Source organism: Sminthopsis crassicaudata, chromosome 2, assembly GCF_048593235.1.
Source record: "Sminthopsis crassicaudata isolate SCR6 chromosome 2, ASM4859323v1, whole genome shotgun sequence".
In the NCBI taxonomy this organism is placed as follows: Eukaryota; Metazoa; Chordata; class Mammalia; order Dasyuromorphia; family Dasyuridae; genus Sminthopsis; species Sminthopsis crassicaudata.
In genome coordinates this window covers 349,959,213-349,978,447 of record NC_133618.1, presented here as the reverse complement: position 1 = coordinate 349,978,447, position 19,235 = coordinate 349,959,213, and the positions used below count along the sequence as shown (strand labels likewise).

The window sequence follows — 19,235 nt, the reverse complement described above, 5'->3', positions numbered from 1 at the left end:
ATGCAAATACACAACCTCCCCCACATTACAATACTCATCTGTGTTTGTGGTCCTATTAAATAATTTTTTAAATTATCACACATTTTGATAACACATTTTTATTCATGTATTAAAACTGCCATTTGATCAAATTTATTCACATTTCTCACATTTAAATGAACGGTACCATTAACTTCCTTCAATTGGCAAAATTAAACAAACAAACAAATAAATAAATAAATAGAAAGGAGGGGCAAGATGAGATTTCTAAGGACTACTTTATTCTTAGTTAAAATGCTGTAGTTATTTATGATCTCTGAAAGAAAAGTATCAAGCAACAAATAGCATAAAAAACTATGAGCTCAATTATTCACAGTTTATATGCATTGTGGCATATAATATACAGTTTACACCTACTTCTTCCAAAAGACCTATTTCCATTTGCTAACATTCTACTTGGATTTATTCACCTTCCCCACCCTCATCACACTTCCCAACACCAACTTCTGTTTTTATTCTCATCCACCTTAACCCTATCCTACTCCAAATCTACCCAACCATCCCATCATTCTGAAATACTTGCTTCTAATTAACAAACATCCTATTATCTTAAACCTCTTCCTTTCTCCCTCTTATCTTCTGACATTCACTGAGACACCTAGCTCCTTCCTGACGACACAGCTTCATTGGCCACCTTTTCTAGCATTGACTACATTTTTTCCATACCATTCCTCACTGATGAAAGAGTTTCTTCTTACTGTCATTTTCAAACTTTTCCTTTACTCTCATCACTTAAAAAGCTCTCTCTTTTTTTTTAAGGTTCATCATATCTAAATTTTTCATCCATTTCAGATACTGATCCTACTTGCATTCAAAGAACCTTGCCTCCTTCTTTGATGAGTTCAGTAATTGTTTCTCTCTATCCCAAATCCTACTATTAATAATAGCAGATTTCAATATATATATTTCCAAGTTCACCAATATAATCAATTCCCATGATTTATTAATCTACTCTATGTATATCACAACTATAAATAAAGATAGTAAAACACTTGATAATTTCATCAACTTCTATATATCACTTCTATATTCAAGAATTTAGAAATTCTTTTATCTGATTCATAATATTTTTTCATTCCAGATTTTCCTATGCCATACTTCTCACAACTCTATTCTTTATCCTCAATACTGGTTTTAATCTTTCTCATTCTCAAAACTTTCCCCATGCTACCCTGGTAATAGTTACAGACACTCTTGTCTCTTCCCAAACTTAACCCCTTGGTGAACCAGTTCAACTCTATATTATGCTCTTCTCTCAAACCCCTTGCTACTTTGTCCTATTACCAACCACATATCTTGCTCAATTACAATCTTTGATTTACTCCCATTCTATACTTTTTTCAGTTTTAGTTATATGCTGCTACATCAGTGTGGAAGAAGCCATGAAAGTGCTAACTGGTTCAAAATCATTATAAATTTATTATCCAATAACAAATGTGCCCTCAGAGAAGCAAGGCAATCATCCTACTCCTTAAAATGCTTCTCTAACAAGAGCAGCTCTTCTGAATCTTCTTTCTTACATCAAGCCTCTTGCTATCCTCCTCTCCAAACTTCTCAGCAGAGTTCACCTCATATTTCACTGAAAAAAATTGAAACCATTCACCAAGAGTTCCTTTTTCTCACATCAATCCCCATTATTTCTTTCTTCCCCACAGTATCTAAAGTAATAGTCCTTGTCAACCCTAAACCCTCTATAAGTATCTTCATTTCATCCTCTGGTCTTCTCCAGAAGATTGCCCTCACACATAATTTTTATTCTTTCCCTATACACTTGTTCCTTTCTGTCTACAAATATGTCCATGTTTCCCATAGTTTAAAACAACAACAACAACAATAACCAAAACTTCTAATTTTATTCTACTAACCCTACACAGTTCTTCTCCCCTTCTCAGCTAAACTCCTTGAAAATTTCAGGTACTCGATTTTCTATCTTCTCACTATCTTCAAAAACTCTATCTGGTTTCTGACCTCAGCATTCAACTGAAATTAATAATAATAATCAATATATAATAATAATCAATAATCTCTTAACTAATAATAATTAGTAACTTTTCAATCCTCACCCTTCTTGACCTCTCTGGAGAATCTGAAATGTTGACTAGGCTGCTATAAATTGCAGTGGATAGAATACCAGGATTCAAGTCAAGAAGGCTTCAGTCTTTAAAATCCTACCTCAGACACTTATTGTGTAAACCTGTGTACTCTCAATTGATTTCAACTGTTCCAATGAAGTGGTAGATTCCAAAGCAGATTCCCAAATTTACATATCTAGTCTTGTCTCTCTCCTGATCCAGTCCCATGTCACCAATTGTCTGTTGGACACTTAAACTGAATGTTCTATTATGAGCATCAAATTCAAGATGTCTCAAACTAAACTCATCTCTTCACTCAACTACTGTATTTTTCTGTACTTCCCTAATATCACTATTGAACTCACTCTTATCCTCTCAACCACCTAGATTTACCACATTAATGCCATCCCTCAAATCCTAATTTTCACTCACTTCGTAGATCCAGACAGTTGCCAAACTTTGTGGTTTCTATTTTCCCAGTATCTCTCATCCCTTTTTCTTTACTTATGCAGCTGCTTGCCAAAGTCCCAGGGCCTCATCATTTCTCACTTAGACTATTTTAACAACCTTTTAATTAGTCTTGTAGTCTTAATTCTTTCTTTACTCCAATTCATCCCACACATAATTGTCAAAAGTGATTTTCCTAAATTATCTGGTTGTGTCATTGCTCAATAAACTTCAGCAATTCCCTATTCTCTCCAGCTGAATGATACAGTAGATAAAGAGTGTTGGGCTTGGAGTTATAAAGATCTGAATTCAAATTCAGTCTCAGAAAAGTATTAACTGTGTCTAGGCAAATTACCTGATCTCAGTCAGCCTCAGATAATAACAGCATCTTCTACTCTGGTTGTTTGTGAAGTTCAAATGAGATAACTTTTAAAGTACTTAGTACTTTAGTAAGTATTTAGTAAGTAAGTATTAGTAAGCACTAATACAAGTTATTATCAAATATAGAGTTTTTAGGTATTTAATATTCTTTACAACTTGGACCCTTTCTCCTTTTCCATTCTTCTTACACAATACTCCAGGGTATACTTGTTCAGAGAAAACTAGTACTGCTGATGTGAGGGCTCCCAAGCTTTCCACCTTGGTATTTACTCTCACCCATGGCTCCAAAAAGTTGCATCATCAACAGCAGTCACATTCCACTGTTTCAACAGATGGCCAAAACAGGTTGAGGCTAACTGAGGATTCTCAAATCCATTGGTGAGTTAAGGCAATATGTATTCCAAGTGCATGAAGACTTCACTTGGCAGAATGGGCATATAGAAACAATTTGTTCCAAGGACCATGAAAGCAACGAAAGCAAGTACTGTAGAACATTTAAGAGTAGTGCACTTGGAGCTTTGTTGGACACTGGAGATGCCAAGATCATTCATTATATCCCAAGCCATCACCAATTGTCTTGACTTCTTTCTTGCCACTAGGCTGCATTGACTAAAAGAAAAACTAAGTCCAACAACTAACTTCGTACATCTCTGCCTCATTTAAATCCAATTTATGAATAAGTCAAAAGACAATATCCATACCATTTTACCATTTTTACCTACCTCAGAATTCTATGGAAACAAGTGACAAAATAGCAGGAAACAGGTGACAAAATATACTTGGAGCTGTAGTAACAACCCTGCACACAGGTGGCCCAGGCTACAGGGCTGTCTTCTCAAAGAACTGAAGCAGCAGAGGGATTTGGCAACTCCCTGGCTATCTGAATAGCCCTTTTCAGGGATTGAACTGCTCATCTCCTGGCATAAGGAAAAGGCTAAAAAACGTACCCTAAAAATTGTTTGCTTCATCTAAACTAACTCTGACCTGCTTAGTACTGAAGGCGTATTTTGTGCTCAAAAATGTACATGTATGCCAGTTCCACAATAGCATTATTACACAAGTTCTATTTAATGAACAATGATCTTGTGCTTTCTTTATCACCAATGGAATGAAGCAGGGCTGTGTGCTTGCTCCCCTGCTTTTTAGAATGATGTTTTCATTCACCATTGGTACATAAAATGTGCACACATTTATAGATAATGTAAAATCTAATAAATCTGAAAAATGATTAATTCTTGTTGAGAGAATTCAGCAGGTATCACAGCCCTAAATGAAACAAGGCTGAAGCCAGCTTACTGAAATCAGAGATGGATACATTTCTGCAATGGTCATAAATATAGAAGCAATATGAAGTTGGTATAGATTTTGCGACCAAAACCAATCCAATAAACAAGTTTGTATACCTCCCAAAAGGAGTGAATAATACTCATGAAACCGCAATTGCCATTTGCAAGAAAACATGACACCATCATCATCGACACATAAGCTCTCATGAAGTCAAAAATTATGAAGACCTGGAGACTCTCACCATCAATATGCTAAAAGAGAACAAGTTTGTCTTTCTGGTGACTTTAATGCTAGAGTAAGCACAAACTACTAGATGTGGCAGGGAGTCCTTGAGAAGAATGGAGTCAGAAATAAGAATGGTCACTTACTACTGAAGACTTATGTGCCCTATGACACTCTCATCAACCCTGACTCCATTTACCTAAACACAATAAAACTTAATGGATGTACGTACCCTCACAGCAAACACTGGCATTTAACAGACTATGCCATTATAAAGAAAAGAGACAGGCTGTCAAAGTGAGGAAGATGATATGACACAGAATGCTGAGCTGAACATTTATATTCAATAAACATAGTGCCCCAAGGCAAGATGACTAAGAGAAGATTTAATGTCAACAAATTACAGCAGTTCTCAGTGTGAAGTATGTTGCTAACTTGGAGGAAAAGCAGAGCCAATGCACCTCTGGCAACAGTGAAGCAAAAAAGGAGTGGGGAGCTTTTGGAGATTTAATATACAACACATTACATTTACTCATCTGGGCCAGAACATTCAAAAACATCAAGACTGACTTGATAAAAAGGAAAGGGAAATTCAGAACTTGCTAAGTTAAACAAGAAAAGTTCATAAGGACAATATATAACTCCATCAGAAATAAAATGTCATCATAGCTTAGAGAGATGTAGGACTCTTGGCTCAATAAGAAGGCAGATAAAATTCAATTTTATACCAAAAGTAACAATCCAAAATGTTTCAATAATACCCTAAAGGCTATTCATAAGCCAAAGACAGACCAATGATACATCTCAACAATGGGTGCATCAGTGTGGATGGAGTCAAATTGATAAATGAGATGGACATTATTCTGAAGAAACGGACTGAACATTTCCATAGCATTCTCAAAAGACCATCAATCAACCAAGATGACTTGTTTTCAGTGGGAGAAGTGCAGGAGGCCAACCACCACTGTGGTATGAGATGAAATGAATGAATCTGGCTCTGATCCTGGCTGAGTCTACCCCACCTTATGTGCTCTACACTGAGTATAAACTAATCATTATATCACTAGGAAATCATTTTTTGTTGTAAGATTAAATCAATCATAAAAAATTTAGGGACTTCTGGCCAAGATGGCGGCGTGGAGGCAGACAGCTACTTGAGCTCCTCATTTTCTCTCAGAACTTACTTCATGACAAGCCTCAGACTTAATGCTTGACCCAGAAAGAAATCCACAAATAATCACCAAGAGAAGGCATCCTTGAAAGTCGCCAGAAAAGGTCTGTGTTTGCTCGGGGGAGGGTCAATCAGACTGGGTGCAGACTGAGGGCAGGCAAGCCAGAGTGAGACAGGCAGCTCACACAGCTCAGACCGGAGGGGGAGGGGTACGATCTCTGCCGTTTCTGCAAAAAGACTTTTTCCCCAGTGTGAATACTCCGTCTTGGCAGCAAGCCAGGACCAGCGGAGAGGGTGTAAACACCGGAGGTGAAGATTAAAACCCCAGAAAGCCAGCGTCTCTCAGAACCCGGCCACCCCCACCCCCACCTGGACTGACTCAGCGAGTTCTCAGAGCCTCAGAGCTCAGACTCAGTACAAACATTTCTGTTTTGTTAGTGGCTCTCTGCTGCCCTACCTCCAGTCTGTAGAGGAAGCCCATTAATACCATCCAGCCCCATCCCCCCCAAAACAGACCAATTGTTTCTCTTGTCAATTTGTTTTCTTCGATTCCTACTCTGACAAAATGAACAAAAAATTCAAAAGAGCTCTAACCATTGACAGCTTTTGTATGGAGAGAGAGCAGACTTCAAACACTGAGGAGATTAAAAACAGACTGTCCCCAGAGGAATCCCCTAAGGGGGATATGAGCTGCTCCTCAATACAAAAGAATCTCATAGAGGAAATCAAAAAGGCTCTCACAAGAGAGCTGGAAGAGAAATGGGAAAAGGAAAGGGAAGCTTGGCAAGAGAACCTGGAGAAGTCATCCCATGCATTCAAAGACAGAGTGGATAAAGAAATCAAATCATTGAGAAACAAGATTAGTGAGCTGGAAAAGGTAAACAACTCCAAGGAAAACAAGATTAGTGAGCTGGAAAAAGAAAACAGCTCTCTAAAAAATAAAATGGATAAAATGGAAAAAAATTCCATAGAAGATAAAAACTCAATTGGACAATTACAAAGAGATATAAAAAAAGTGAGTGAAGAAAATACATCATTGAAAATTAGACTGGAACAAGTAGAAATGAATGACTCAAGGAGAAACCAAGAGGTAGTCAAGCAATGAAACAATTGAAAAGAATGTCAAGTACCTTACTAGAAAGACAACAGACCTGGAAAACAGATCCAGGAGAGACAATTTGAGAATAATCGGACTCCCTGAAAAATGTGAGGAAAAAAAGAGCTTGGACACTATTTTCGAGGAAATTATCAAAGAGAACTGCCCAGATGTTCTGGAAACAGAGGGTAAAATAGATGTTGAAAAAATTCATCGATCACCTACTGAAAGGGACCCTAAAATCAAAACGCCAAGAAATATAGTGGCCAAGTTCAAGAACCATCAGACAAAGGAAAAGATATTGGAAGCTGCTAGAAAAAATCAATTCAGATATGGAGGATCCACAATAAGGATGACCCAGAATCTAGCAGCGTCCACATTAAAAGAACGAAGGGCCTGGAACATGATATTCCGAAAGGCTAAGGAACTTGGTATGCAGCCAAGAATAACTTACCCAGCAAGAATGAGCATCGTTTTCCAGGGAAGAAGATGGACATTTAACGAAATAAATGAATTCCATCTATTCTTGATGAAAAAACCAGACCTACATAAAAGGTTTGATCTTCAAATACAGAACTCAAGAGATTTCTAAAAAGGTAAAAAGAAATCTTGAGAACTATACTTCTGCCAAAAAAATATGTAAAGAACATATGTACAATTTGTCTTAGAAACTAGAGGTGGAAAGGAAATTATATCATAAAAAAGTGTAAAGTGGTGGTACTACATCTCATGAAGAGGCAAAGGTAACCTATTGTATCTGAGAGAAAGAAAGGAGGGAGATGAACATAGTGTGTATCAATACACATATTCGATTTATGGTGAAACTTCTTCCACTTCATTGAAAAGTGAAAGGGAAGGAGTAAACTAAGGGGAAAGGAATATAGAAATTTGGAGGAAAAGGGGTAAAATAAGGGGAGGAACTTTAAGGTGGGGAAGGGATACTGAAAAGGGAGGGCTGTTCACAAGTTTAATACTGGGTAGGGGGGTAAGAGGGAAGGAAAGGAGAAAAGCATAAGCAGGGGTTAATAGGATGGCAAGCAATATAGAATTAGTCCTTCTAACCATAAATGTGAATGGGGCAAACTGCCTCATAAAGAGGAAGCATTTAGCAGACTGGATTAAAAGTCAGAACCCTACTATATGTTGTTTACAGGAAACACACCTGAAACAGGGTGAGACATTCAAACTAAAAGTAAAAGGGTGGAGCAGAATCTATTATGCTTCAGGCAAAACCAAAAAAGCAGGAGTAGCCATCCTCATCTCAGATCAAGCAAAAACAAAAATTGATCTAATTAAAAGAGATAAGGAAGGGCATTATATCCTGCTAAAGGGCAGCATCAATAATGAAGCAGTATCAATATTAAACTTATTTTATCAATAATGAAGCAGTATCAATATTAAAATTATTTATTATATTAAAATATGCACCAAGTGGTGCAGCATCTAAATTCTTAAAAGAGAAATTAAGAGAGCTGCAAAAAGACAAAAAGACAGCAAAACTATAATAGTGGGAGATCTCAACCTTGCACTCTCAGAATTAGATAAATCAAACCACAAAATAAATAAGAAAGAAGTCAAAGAGGTAAATAGAATACTAGAAAAGTTTGATATGATAGATCTTTGGCGAAAGCTAAATGGAGACAGAAAGGAGTATACTTTCTTCTCAGCAGTTCATGGAACCTATACAAAAATTGATCATATACTAGGGCATAAAAACCTCAAAATCAAATGCAGTAAGGAAGAAATAGTAAATGCATCCTTTTTCAGACCATAATGCAATCAAAATTACACTTAATAAAAAGCCAGGGGAAAATAGACCAAAAAATAATTGGAAACTAAATAATCTTATACTAAAGAATGATTGGGTAAAACAGCAAATCATAGACATAATTAATAACTTCACCCAAGAGAATGACAATAATTAGACATCATACCAAAATGTGTGGGATACAGCCAAAGCAGTAATAAGGGGAAGTTTTATATCTCTACAGGCCTACTTGCATAAAATAGAGAAAGAGAGGACCAACGAATTGGGCTTACAACTAAAATTGCTAGAAAAGGAACAAATTAAAAACCCCCAAACACAAAACTTGAAATTCAAAAAATAAAAGGTGAGATTAATAAAATTGAAAGTAAAAAAACTACTGAATTAATTAATAAAACTAAGAGTTGGTTCTATGAAAAAACCAACAAAATAGACAAACCCTTAGTAAACCTGATTAAAAAAAGTAAACAGCAAAAGCAAATTGTTAGTCTTGAAAATGAAAAGGGTGAACTCATCACTAATGAAGAGGAAATTAGAACAATAGTTAAGAGCTACTTTGCTCAACTTTATGCCGATAAATTCGATAACTTAAATGAAATGGAAGAATACCTTCAAAAATATAGCTTGCCCAAATTAACAGAGGAAGAAGTAAGTAGTCTAAATAGTCCCATTTCAGAAAAAGAAATAGAACAAGCTATTAACCAACTTCCTAAGAAAAAGTCCCCAGGACCAGATGGATTTACATGTGAATTCTACCAAACATTTAAAGAACAACTAACTCCAATGCTATGTAAACTGTTTGAAAAAATAGGGATTGAAGGAGTCCTACCAAATTCCTTAATAATTAAGATGACAATACTCCCTAAACTAATCTATTTATTTAGTGCTATACCAATCAGACTCCCAAGAAACTATTTTAATGACCTAGAAAAAATAACAACAGAATTCATATGGAACAACAAAAGGTCGAGAATTTCAAGGGAAGTAATGAAAAAAAAATTAAGTGAAGGTGGTCTATCTGTACCTGATCTAGAACTGTATTATAAAGCAACAGTCACCAAAACCATTTGGTATTGGCTAAGAAATAGACTAGTTGATCAGTGGCATAGGTTAGGTTCACAGGGCAAGATAGTAAATAAAAATAGCAATGTAGTGTTTGACAAACCCAAAGATCCCAACTTTTGGGATAAGAATTCATTATTTGACAAAAACTGCTGGGAAAAATGGAAATTAGTATGGCAGAAACTAGGCATGGACCCACATTTAACACCACATACTAAGATTAGATCAAAATGGGTCCAAGATTTAGGCATAAAGAACGAAATCATAAATAAATTGGAGGAACATGGGATGGTTTACCTCTCAGACTTGTGGAGGAGGAGTTTGTGTCCAAGGGAGAACTAGAGACCATTATTGATCACAAAATAGAACATTTTGATTACACCAAATTAAAAAGTTTCTGCACAAACAAAACTAATGCAAACAAGATTAGAAGGGAAGTAACAAATTGGGAAAACATTTTTACAGTTAAAGTTTCTGATAAAGGCCTCATCTCCAAAATATACAGAGAATTGACTTTAATTTATAAGAAATCAAAGCCATTCTCCAATTGATAAATGGTCAAAGGATATGAACAGACAATTCTCAGATGATGAAATTGAAACTATATCCACTCATATGAAAGTGTTCCAAATCACTATTGATCAGAGAAATGCAAATTAAGACAACTCTGAGATATCATTACACACCTGTCAGATTGGCTAAGATGGCAGGAACAAATAACGATGAATGTTGGAGGGGCTGTGGGAAAACTGGGACACTGATGCACTGTTGGTGGAGTTGTGAAAGAATCCAACCATTCTGGAGAGCTATCTGGAATTATGCCCAAAAAGTTATCAAAATGTGCATACCCTTTGACCCAGCCATACTACTACTGGGCTTATATCCCAAGGAAATACTAAAGAAGGGAAAGGGACCTGTATGTGCCAAAATGTTTGTGGCAGCCCTTTTCATAGTGGCTAGAAGCTGGAAGATGAATGGATGTCCATCAATTGGAGAATGGTTGGGTAAATTATGGTATATGAATGTTATGGAATATTATTGTTCTGTAAGAAATGACCAACAGGAGAAATACAGAGAGGCTTGGAGAGACTTACATGAACTGATGCTGAGTGAAATGAGCAGAACCAGAAGATCATTATACACTTCAACAAGTTTACTGTATGAGGATGTATTTTGATGGAAGTGGATTATCTTCAACATAGAGAAGAGCTAATCCAATTCCAATTGATTAATGATGGACAGAATCAGCTACATCCAGAAAAGGAACACTGGGAAATGAGTGTAAACTGTTATTTTTACCTTCTGAATCCAATTCTTCCTGTGCAACAAGAAATTTGGTTCTACACACATATATTGTATCTAGAATATATTGTAATATATTTAACATGTATAAGACTGCCTGCCATCTGGGGGAGGGGGTTGAGGGAGGAACGGAAAAAATCTGAACAGAAGTAAGTGCAAGGGATAATGTTATAAAAAATTACCCATGCATATGTAATGTCAAAAAAAAAAAAGTTATAATTATAAAATAAAATAAAAATTAAATTAAAAAAAAAATTTAGACAACTATTACTCACCATGCTAAATTAGGTAACCATTGTCTTATTAATTCTACTTAGCACCTTGTAAGAATCCTTGTTTCAAGTACAAGAGTTCTGGCCCATAACATCTCCCACTTTCTTTTGTTTTAGAACACAGGTGGTCATGACTTTTCTCACTTCTCAGGGAGGTGAGAACCCTAAAAAGGAAGTGATCATGCCTTCCCTGACTTCTCAGAAAAAGGGATGAGAACACCAAAAAAGTAGGTGAAACCAGATTAGCCGGTTTCTGAAGGGTATTATTTGAAATAGGTATACATAAATACATCAACATAGGAGGTATTACAAACAAACAACATGAATCAACATGAGGAATTATACATGTCCATAAGTCCTAGAAATAGTCTAAAACAAATGTATTGTCCATTACTTCATGTGTCAGGGAATTCATTGATTCCTGCAAGTTTTGAAGTCCTGCAATAGTCTCATCTTGTGTTAGGGAATCCAATGATTCCTTCAGATTTTGAAGTCCTATATCAGTCTTATCATGTCTCAGAGAATCCAATGATTCTTGCAGGTTTTAAAGTTCTGTAGCAGTCTCATTATCAACCATGCTCTTTCATGTAGATTTCATGTAGGGAAATGAGAAGCAGAGCCCAGCTCCAAGAACTCAAATGTCAGATGTTTCTTAGATCTTCTCTTTTGTTTCGAGGTTTTTCTCTTTTTCTGTCTCTCTGAAGGTGCTCTTTGGAACTCATTTGATTTCTTCTCCATCTGTAAAAATACAAGCAAACCCTTTCTCCCAAGCAGTTAACCTATCTAGTCCGTTCTATTCACCGCTTTCTGGATCTCTCCTCATCACCTGGCAATTACATTGGAGCTGCTCAAACTACACACTGTTCTATTGTAGTCTCCCCAATTGTAATCCCTTTTTCCAATCTGATTGCTTCTCTGCTAATTGATCATGTAATCCCTTTCTCCCATTTGATTGCTTTTTGGCTGATATCAGAGTATTGAAGTTCTAAAAACTCTCTGGGTGTAACCTCATCATGCCCCACCTGTTTTTTATTTGAGGTCTTGAAGCTGGACTCTACCTCTCACTTCCCTGAGTCAATCTACATTCTAAGGCCCAGTGGAAGCCCTTGTTGCATTGTGGAAGCAAGGTTTTGGGTTTTGTTCTCTCACCCTGTCCTTTCACTCTATCTCTTTGCCGACATTGAGCTTTCAGATGCCCACTTTACCATGCTGAAAGCATTGACGAGTTTCTCTGGAAGTCCCTTGCCAAGAGGAACCCTGTCTTCCCATGTTCTGCATAATAGCCTGGGTATAAAATATATTTGTGCCCACTGTGGCACAGCATCTTATGATCTCTTCTGAATGTGTAGTCCCAGAATAATTCTTCTACAAACTTCATTAGCATTTTCTTTAGCAAGCTGTTTGATCATTATTCTTGTAGCTGCATTTTCTCCAATCGTTCATATGACAGCTTTTTGGATACATCCCACAAAATCAGCAAAGGGTTCATTTGGACCTTGCTCTATTTTTGCGGTGTGAGATGAAGTGAATCTGGCTCTGAACTTGGCTGAATATGTCCCAGCTTATATGCTCTACACTGAGTAAACCAATCATTATATCACTAGGAAACCATTATTTGTTGTAAGATTAAATCAATCATACTGAACTTAGAGAACTATCACCATGCTAAAGTAGATAACCATTGTCTTATTAATTCCACTTACAAGGTGCTGGTAAAAATCTTTGTTTCTTGAATTACATGAACTGATGCTAAGTGAAATGAGCAGAACTAGGAGATCATTATGTACTTCAACAACAATACTGTATGAGGATTTCTGATGGAAGTGGTTATCTTCAACAAAGAGAAGATCTAATTCAGTTCCAATTGATCAGTGATGGACAGAATCGGCTACACCCAGAAAAGGAACACTGGGAAATGAGTGTGAACTGTTTGCATTCTTGTTTTTCTTCCCAGGTTATTTGTTATTTTTACCTTCTGAATCCAATTCTTCCTGTACAAGAGAACTGTTCAGTTCTACACATATATGTTGTATCTAATATGTACTATAATATATTTAACATGTGTAAGACTACCTGATATCTAGGGGAGGGGGTGGAGAGAGGGAAGGGAAAAGTCGGAACAGAAGTGAGTGCATGGGATAATGTTGTAAAAAATTACCAATGCATATGTACTGTCAATAAAAACTTATAATAAAATAAAATTAAAAAAAAAAAAAAAAAAAAAGAATCCTTGTTTCTAGTACAAGAATTCTGGCCCATAATAGTCTAAAAAGTACCATGCCAGAAAACTGAATTACTTCCATTTAAATTGGCTTAGGAAGATTCTGAAGATCACCTGGAAAGATGATCTGACACTGAGGTACTTTCTCAAAGTGAACTGCCAAAGTTGAAACTTGAAACACTTCTGCAGAGAAAGCAACTCCAATGTTGTCTGAATGCCAAACATATATTTTTCCAAAAGATTATTTTTAAGGAGATCTCACACAAGCTCTCTCCTTATAAAGAGGTCAGAAAAAGCAATAAAGACACTCGAGTTCTTTCTGAAGAACTCTGGAATCAACTGTGAAACAAGATAGGCACTGGCACAGGACCATCCAGCACTGTCATATTCACATAAAAGAAGGTGTGCTCTATGACCAAAGCAGAATTACACTAACTCAAAAGAAATATGAGATGTGCAAACTGAAAAACATTCCCCCTCCAAATGTTCATATGGGCTATTTGTGCCCAATCCATGGTAAAATCTTTTGATTTTGTATTTTTCTGATCACTCATAGTCAGATGAATTGTATTTTCATTCACCCTAACACAGTATTGTATCAACCAGCACAAATACTTACAAAAATATAGATTGTCCCGATTAACAGCAGAGGAAATAAATTACTAAAGTCCCATTTTAGACAAAAAAATTGAACAAGCTATTAATGAACATCCTAATTAATATTCTCCAGGGCCAGATGGATTTACAAGTGAATTCTACCAAACATTTAAAGAACAACTACTTTTCAACACTATACAAATTGAAAAAACAGGGGGGAAAAGTTCTACCAAATTCCATTTATAACACAGATATGGTGCTGATACCTAAACCAGGAAGGGCCAAAACAGAGAAATAATATTATAGACCAATTATTGAATATTGATGAATGTCGATGCAAAAATCTTCAATAAAATATTAGCAAAGATATTACAACAACATATCACTAAGACCAAGGAGAATTTATACCAGGAATGCAGGGCTGGTTCAATATCAGGAAAACTAATAATATAATTGACTATATCAATTAGTCAAACTAACAAATCATATGATAATTTTTATAAATGCAGAAAAAAGTTTTGACAAAATATAACACCCATTCCTATTAAAAATAGTAGAGAGTATAGAAATAAATGGAGTTTTCCTTAAAATGATAAGCAGCATCTATCTAAAACCATCAGCAAACATTTATTATGGGGAGAAGTTAGACACATTCCCAGTAAGATCAGGGGTGAAATAAGGATGCTAGTATTCAATATTTTACTAGAAATGTTGGCTTTAGCAATAAAAAAAAAAAAAAAAAAAAAATTTAAAGGAATTAGAATATGCAATAAGGAAAGAAAATTATCACTCTTTGCAGATGGCATGATGATATATTTAGAGAAACCTAAAGAATCAACTAAAAAACTACTTAAAACAATTAACAACTTTACCAACGTTGCAGGATATAAAATAAATCCACATAAATCATCGGCATTTCTATGTGTTACCAATAAAGTCTAGCAGCAAGAGATAAAAAGAGAAATTCCACTTAAAATAACTAGATAATATAAAATATCTGAAAGTCTGAAACTATATGAACACAATTACAAAACACTTTTCACACAAATAAATTTGGATCTAAACAATTAGAAGAATATCAAGTGCTCATGAGTAGGCCAAGCTAATATAATAAAAATGACAATTCTCCCTAAAGTAATCTACTTATTCACTGCCTAACCAATCTAACTGCCAAGAAGAAAAAAATAACAAAATTCTGGAAGAACAAATGATCAAGAATTCCAAGGGAATTAATAAAAATAATAATAATAATAATAATAAATGCAAAGATAGACTAGCTATACTAGATTTAAAACTATATTATAAAGTAGCAGTCATCAAAACCATTTGGTACTAAGAAACAGACTAATGGTTAGGTTGGGTGGTTAGGTTTACAAGACACAATTGTCAAAAATTATAGTAATCTAGTGTTTAATAAATCCAAAGACCGCAACTTCTAGGATAAGATAAAATGACAGGAAAAGATAATGATAAATATTGGAGGGGATGTGGGAAAACTGGACACTAATGCATTGTTGTGGAGTTGTTGAAATGATCCAACTATTCTGGAGTGCAATTTGGAATTATGCCCAAAGAGCCATCAAACTCTATATTGGTTTACTTTCTGTCTAGGGAAGGTAGAGATGGGGTGGGAGAAAAATTTGAAATTCAAAATTTTGCAATGGTGAATGTTGAAAACTATCTTTGCATGTATTTTGAAAAATAAAGTTATTATTATAAAAAATAAAAAAGAATGCCTAGTTTCTTTCAAAACAGCTCAAATCCCACCTTGTGACACAGCCATTCCAGAAACTACCAGTTAGCCTTCTAACATTAATTTTCATTTTCAAAGTATCTTGTATTTATCTACTTATGTTATCTCTTCCATTAGAATAAAAGCTTCTTGAGGGAAGGTACTGTTTTTTTATTTACTTAATAAACACTTTATAAATGCTTTCAATTAATGTTTCCCTTTCAGAAATTATAGGATTATACATTTAGGAAGAAACTTAGAGGTCACTTAGCCCAACCCCTTCATTTTACAGATGAGAAAGAATTGCCAGAGAGGTAAAATGATTTCCCCAAAGGAGCAGCACTGGGATTTGAATCAAAGTTTTGACTCCAAATCCAACACTTCTTTCACCATACTATACTGCTAGGTATGAATACTTGTAGATGTTTGCTGGGTAGCAATATTAATATCTCTGTTTTACATATCAGAGCATTTAAGTAAATTGTTCCCATAGGTATTAAAGCAATGATGTAAGGCAGATGCAGCTATTGGATCTACCTATTTGAATACACTGGTGACCTCTGAGAGAGCAATTCCAGTACAGTAAGGAAAAAAAGTTAAATTACAAAGAATTGAGAAATAAGTAAGGAATAAAGAAAGAGAAGCAGACTATCATTTCTAGAAGTACAGCAACATTTATTTTAATCTTTGTTATATAATATGTAGATATCTAGGGAAAAAGGTAATATAAAAACAGAAGTTATATAGAAAAATATCATTTTAAAGTAAGAAGGCTTTTTGCTAATATTTAGTAAAGAAAAACCTTGGTATATATTTGTAAGCCAAGGGAAAGAAAACAGAGAAAAATGAAAGAAAAAAGAAAAATAGTATTTGACATTTAGATAGCATTTGGTTTACAAAATAACTTTATATACATTTAATCATTTGACTCTTACAACAATTCTGTGAGGTGAGAAAAGGAAATCAATCTATATTGATTACTTTGATTTCTTTTTAGTTTGATTATAAAATTAACCTCCTTTCCCTAGGAAGGGCTAACCCTAAAAACTAAGCCATACTAACAGTTTAAGTCTAAGTTACCTTTAGATTTAGTGAATAAATAGATTGATAAGAACTTGTTTAGTAGTAAATAATTTAGAGGAAAGAAATAATCATAGAAATGTAAGGCTTTGGCTTTTAAAAAAATAAATAAATAAAGGGGGGAAGGAAGGGGCAGACCAAAAACTAGGTTATCATTTCTGGAAGAAAGTGGAGTTGACCAGAGGATAAGTTCTCCTTCCTGGCAGATAAGTTAGCTAGAGGCTAACTTCCTCTTATTGGATAAGCTTTCTTTTTTTCTTGAGTTACAGTCTATATCGAGTAATAGAATAATCTAAAGAAGAAACTGAGGGGAGAAGGAAGGAGAATGAGGTATAATTACTAAAAATTTCTCTCTCCCAATATGCTTTCTAGTTACAAAAAATATCACCTGAAAGACAAGGACTTCTGGGGAATGATTAAAAAACCTAGAAGAAACAAACCAGTCAGGTAGCCTGCCTTGAAGTCCAATTGAATTATAATCCAAATGAATTCTATTCCAAACAAGTTTCTGTCATTTTTAAAAGAAAGTTTCTGTAAACTTAAAATTTTTGTTATAAATCATAAATCACTTGGGTCTTGAACATGAGGAGTCAGACAACCTGATTTGCTATGCAAATACTAGCTTTGCAAATTAAATCAGATACTCTTGGAACTTTGTCCTCACTTTTCTTTTATTTCAAATAATTTAATTTTAATAAAGGCACAAATATGATTATCCCTATTTTAGAGGTGAAAAACCAACAGTCTTCCTGACTCTAAAACCATTTCCAAACCTATGACTCTACAATATGAATTTCAGATTATTTATTACATTATTCCTCCTTTAAATAATTGTGGGCCTATTGCATATTTAACACACAACAAAAGTACATTTTAAGGACAGCTAGATAGCACATAGAGAGTACTGGCCTTGGTGTTAGGAGAATCTGAGTTCTAATCTAGCCTCAGACACTTAAAAGTTACTAGCTGTATGATCCTGGGCAAGTCACCTAACCCCAATTGCCTCCTGCAAAAATTTAAAAAAAAAAAAAAAAATTACATTTCTCAAAGCTTTTTCTTTACTACACAAATATTTCTAAACTGCATAAAATATTAGGAAAATACATTACCTCCCAAAATCATCAAAACAAACATCTGTATGTCCCTCTGGATGTCCATATCTCATGGGCATTTGTGTGGCAGGCATCTTCTCCTTTTGCTATCCAAAACAGGTTTTCCTAAAAACCTACCTTAAATTGTAAAATATAGTAAATTTAGATTAGCTAATAAAAACTAGATGATAAAGAACACAGACCAATGCAAGTATCAATCTTGACCCTAGAGAGCTGATGAAACTATTACCGCCTACTAGAGGCAAGCAATGAAGCATATATGCTTTCATCTATGGTCAAAGTGTAAGTTTGATTTTGCTTTTTTGTACATCTTTGCTATAAGGAAGAGTTCTGTAGAGAACTGATTATTGGGGAAATGACAGCTATGTTTAAAAAGATCAATATATTTAAACATTTAACCTATATTGCATTGCTTGATGCCTAGGGGACAAGGGGAAAGCAGAAGGTAGGGAGAAAAAATTCGAACACAAGGTTTTGCCCGGGTGAATGTTGAAAATTATCTATGCGTATATTTTGAAAAATAAAAAACTTTTTAAAATTATTTTTTATAAGTTGGTTGAGAACCAGAAAGTAGCTCTTCTGATTTGCAATCTATACCTACACACACACACACACACACACACACACACACACACACACACACACACACACACACACACACACACCTTTTCTTTAATTAAATAAATACTAGCCCTACACCTGTTGAATATAAACTGACAGATAATAAGGGGAAACACTTAAGAGGAAATTAGTAATTTAAAATTGAATTTCCTCGAATGCTCCTTCAAGAAGCAACAAAAACATTTCATGAGGGGAAGGAGAGGGGGAGAGGGAGAGGGAAAGGAAAAGAGAGAGGGAGAAGAGAAAAGGAGGAAAGGGAGGGAGGAAGAGAAAGAGAGGGAGGAAGAAAAGTGGGAGGAAGGGAAGGAAGGAGGAAGAGGGAAGACTCAAGAGACAGAGTGTATTCTTTACAGAATTTGGCTGTGGGGCCCGGGGGACAGTGGCGAAAGTTGTTTCACCCGCGCAAGAGTTCCTTCTCTCGGATAAAAGGGCTCTCAGTTCCCGGCAGTGTGACAAGAATGGAGCTGGAGACGAGATAATAATTCTAACCAAGGACAAAAAGGCGGAAAACTACAATTTCCATGGTTGCTACTCACCCAATGTAATCTAACAGAAGAGGAGAGAAGCACCGCGGATAAAAAAATAATTAATTTCAATTTTATCGAGAGTTCATCAGTTTCTAGTTGGTTTGGAAAATATGCAGCAGCCATTCAATCTCCTGACACTTTCCCGCGCTCTGCTGTCGCTCAGATGACTACTTCAGCACGCCAGCGGCGTCCCCAGGCGCGCTGAGGCTCGAGGAACTAGGTCGTGGGA

General features: G+C 35.4%; 1 protein-coding gene across 5 annotated transcripts in view; it reads right to left on the bottom strand.

Moving 5' to 3' along the window:
• WDHD1 (WD repeat and HMG-box DNA binding protein 1) overlaps positions 1 to 19,208 on the bottom strand; it is a 115,823-nt gene extending 96,615 nt beyond the window's left edge. For 2 of the 5 annotated variants that reach the window (XM_074290755.1, XM_074290758.1), the window contains exons 1-2: positions 19,016 to 19,156; positions 17,856 to 17,975 (exon numbers count right to left, since the gene is read on the bottom strand). In XM_074290755.1, the coding sequence (XP_074146856.1) occupies positions 17,856 to 17,932 (77 nt within the window). In that variant the 5' untranslated portion in view covers positions 17,933 to 17,975; positions 19,016 to 19,156. Of the gene's footprint in view, positions 1 to 17,855; positions 17,976 to 19,015 lie in introns of all 5 variants that reach the window. The other 3 variants (XM_074290754.1, XM_074290753.1, XM_074290756.1) reach the window with 3 other exon arrangements.
• Between the last annotated feature and the right edge of the window lie 27 nt (positions 19,209 to 19,235).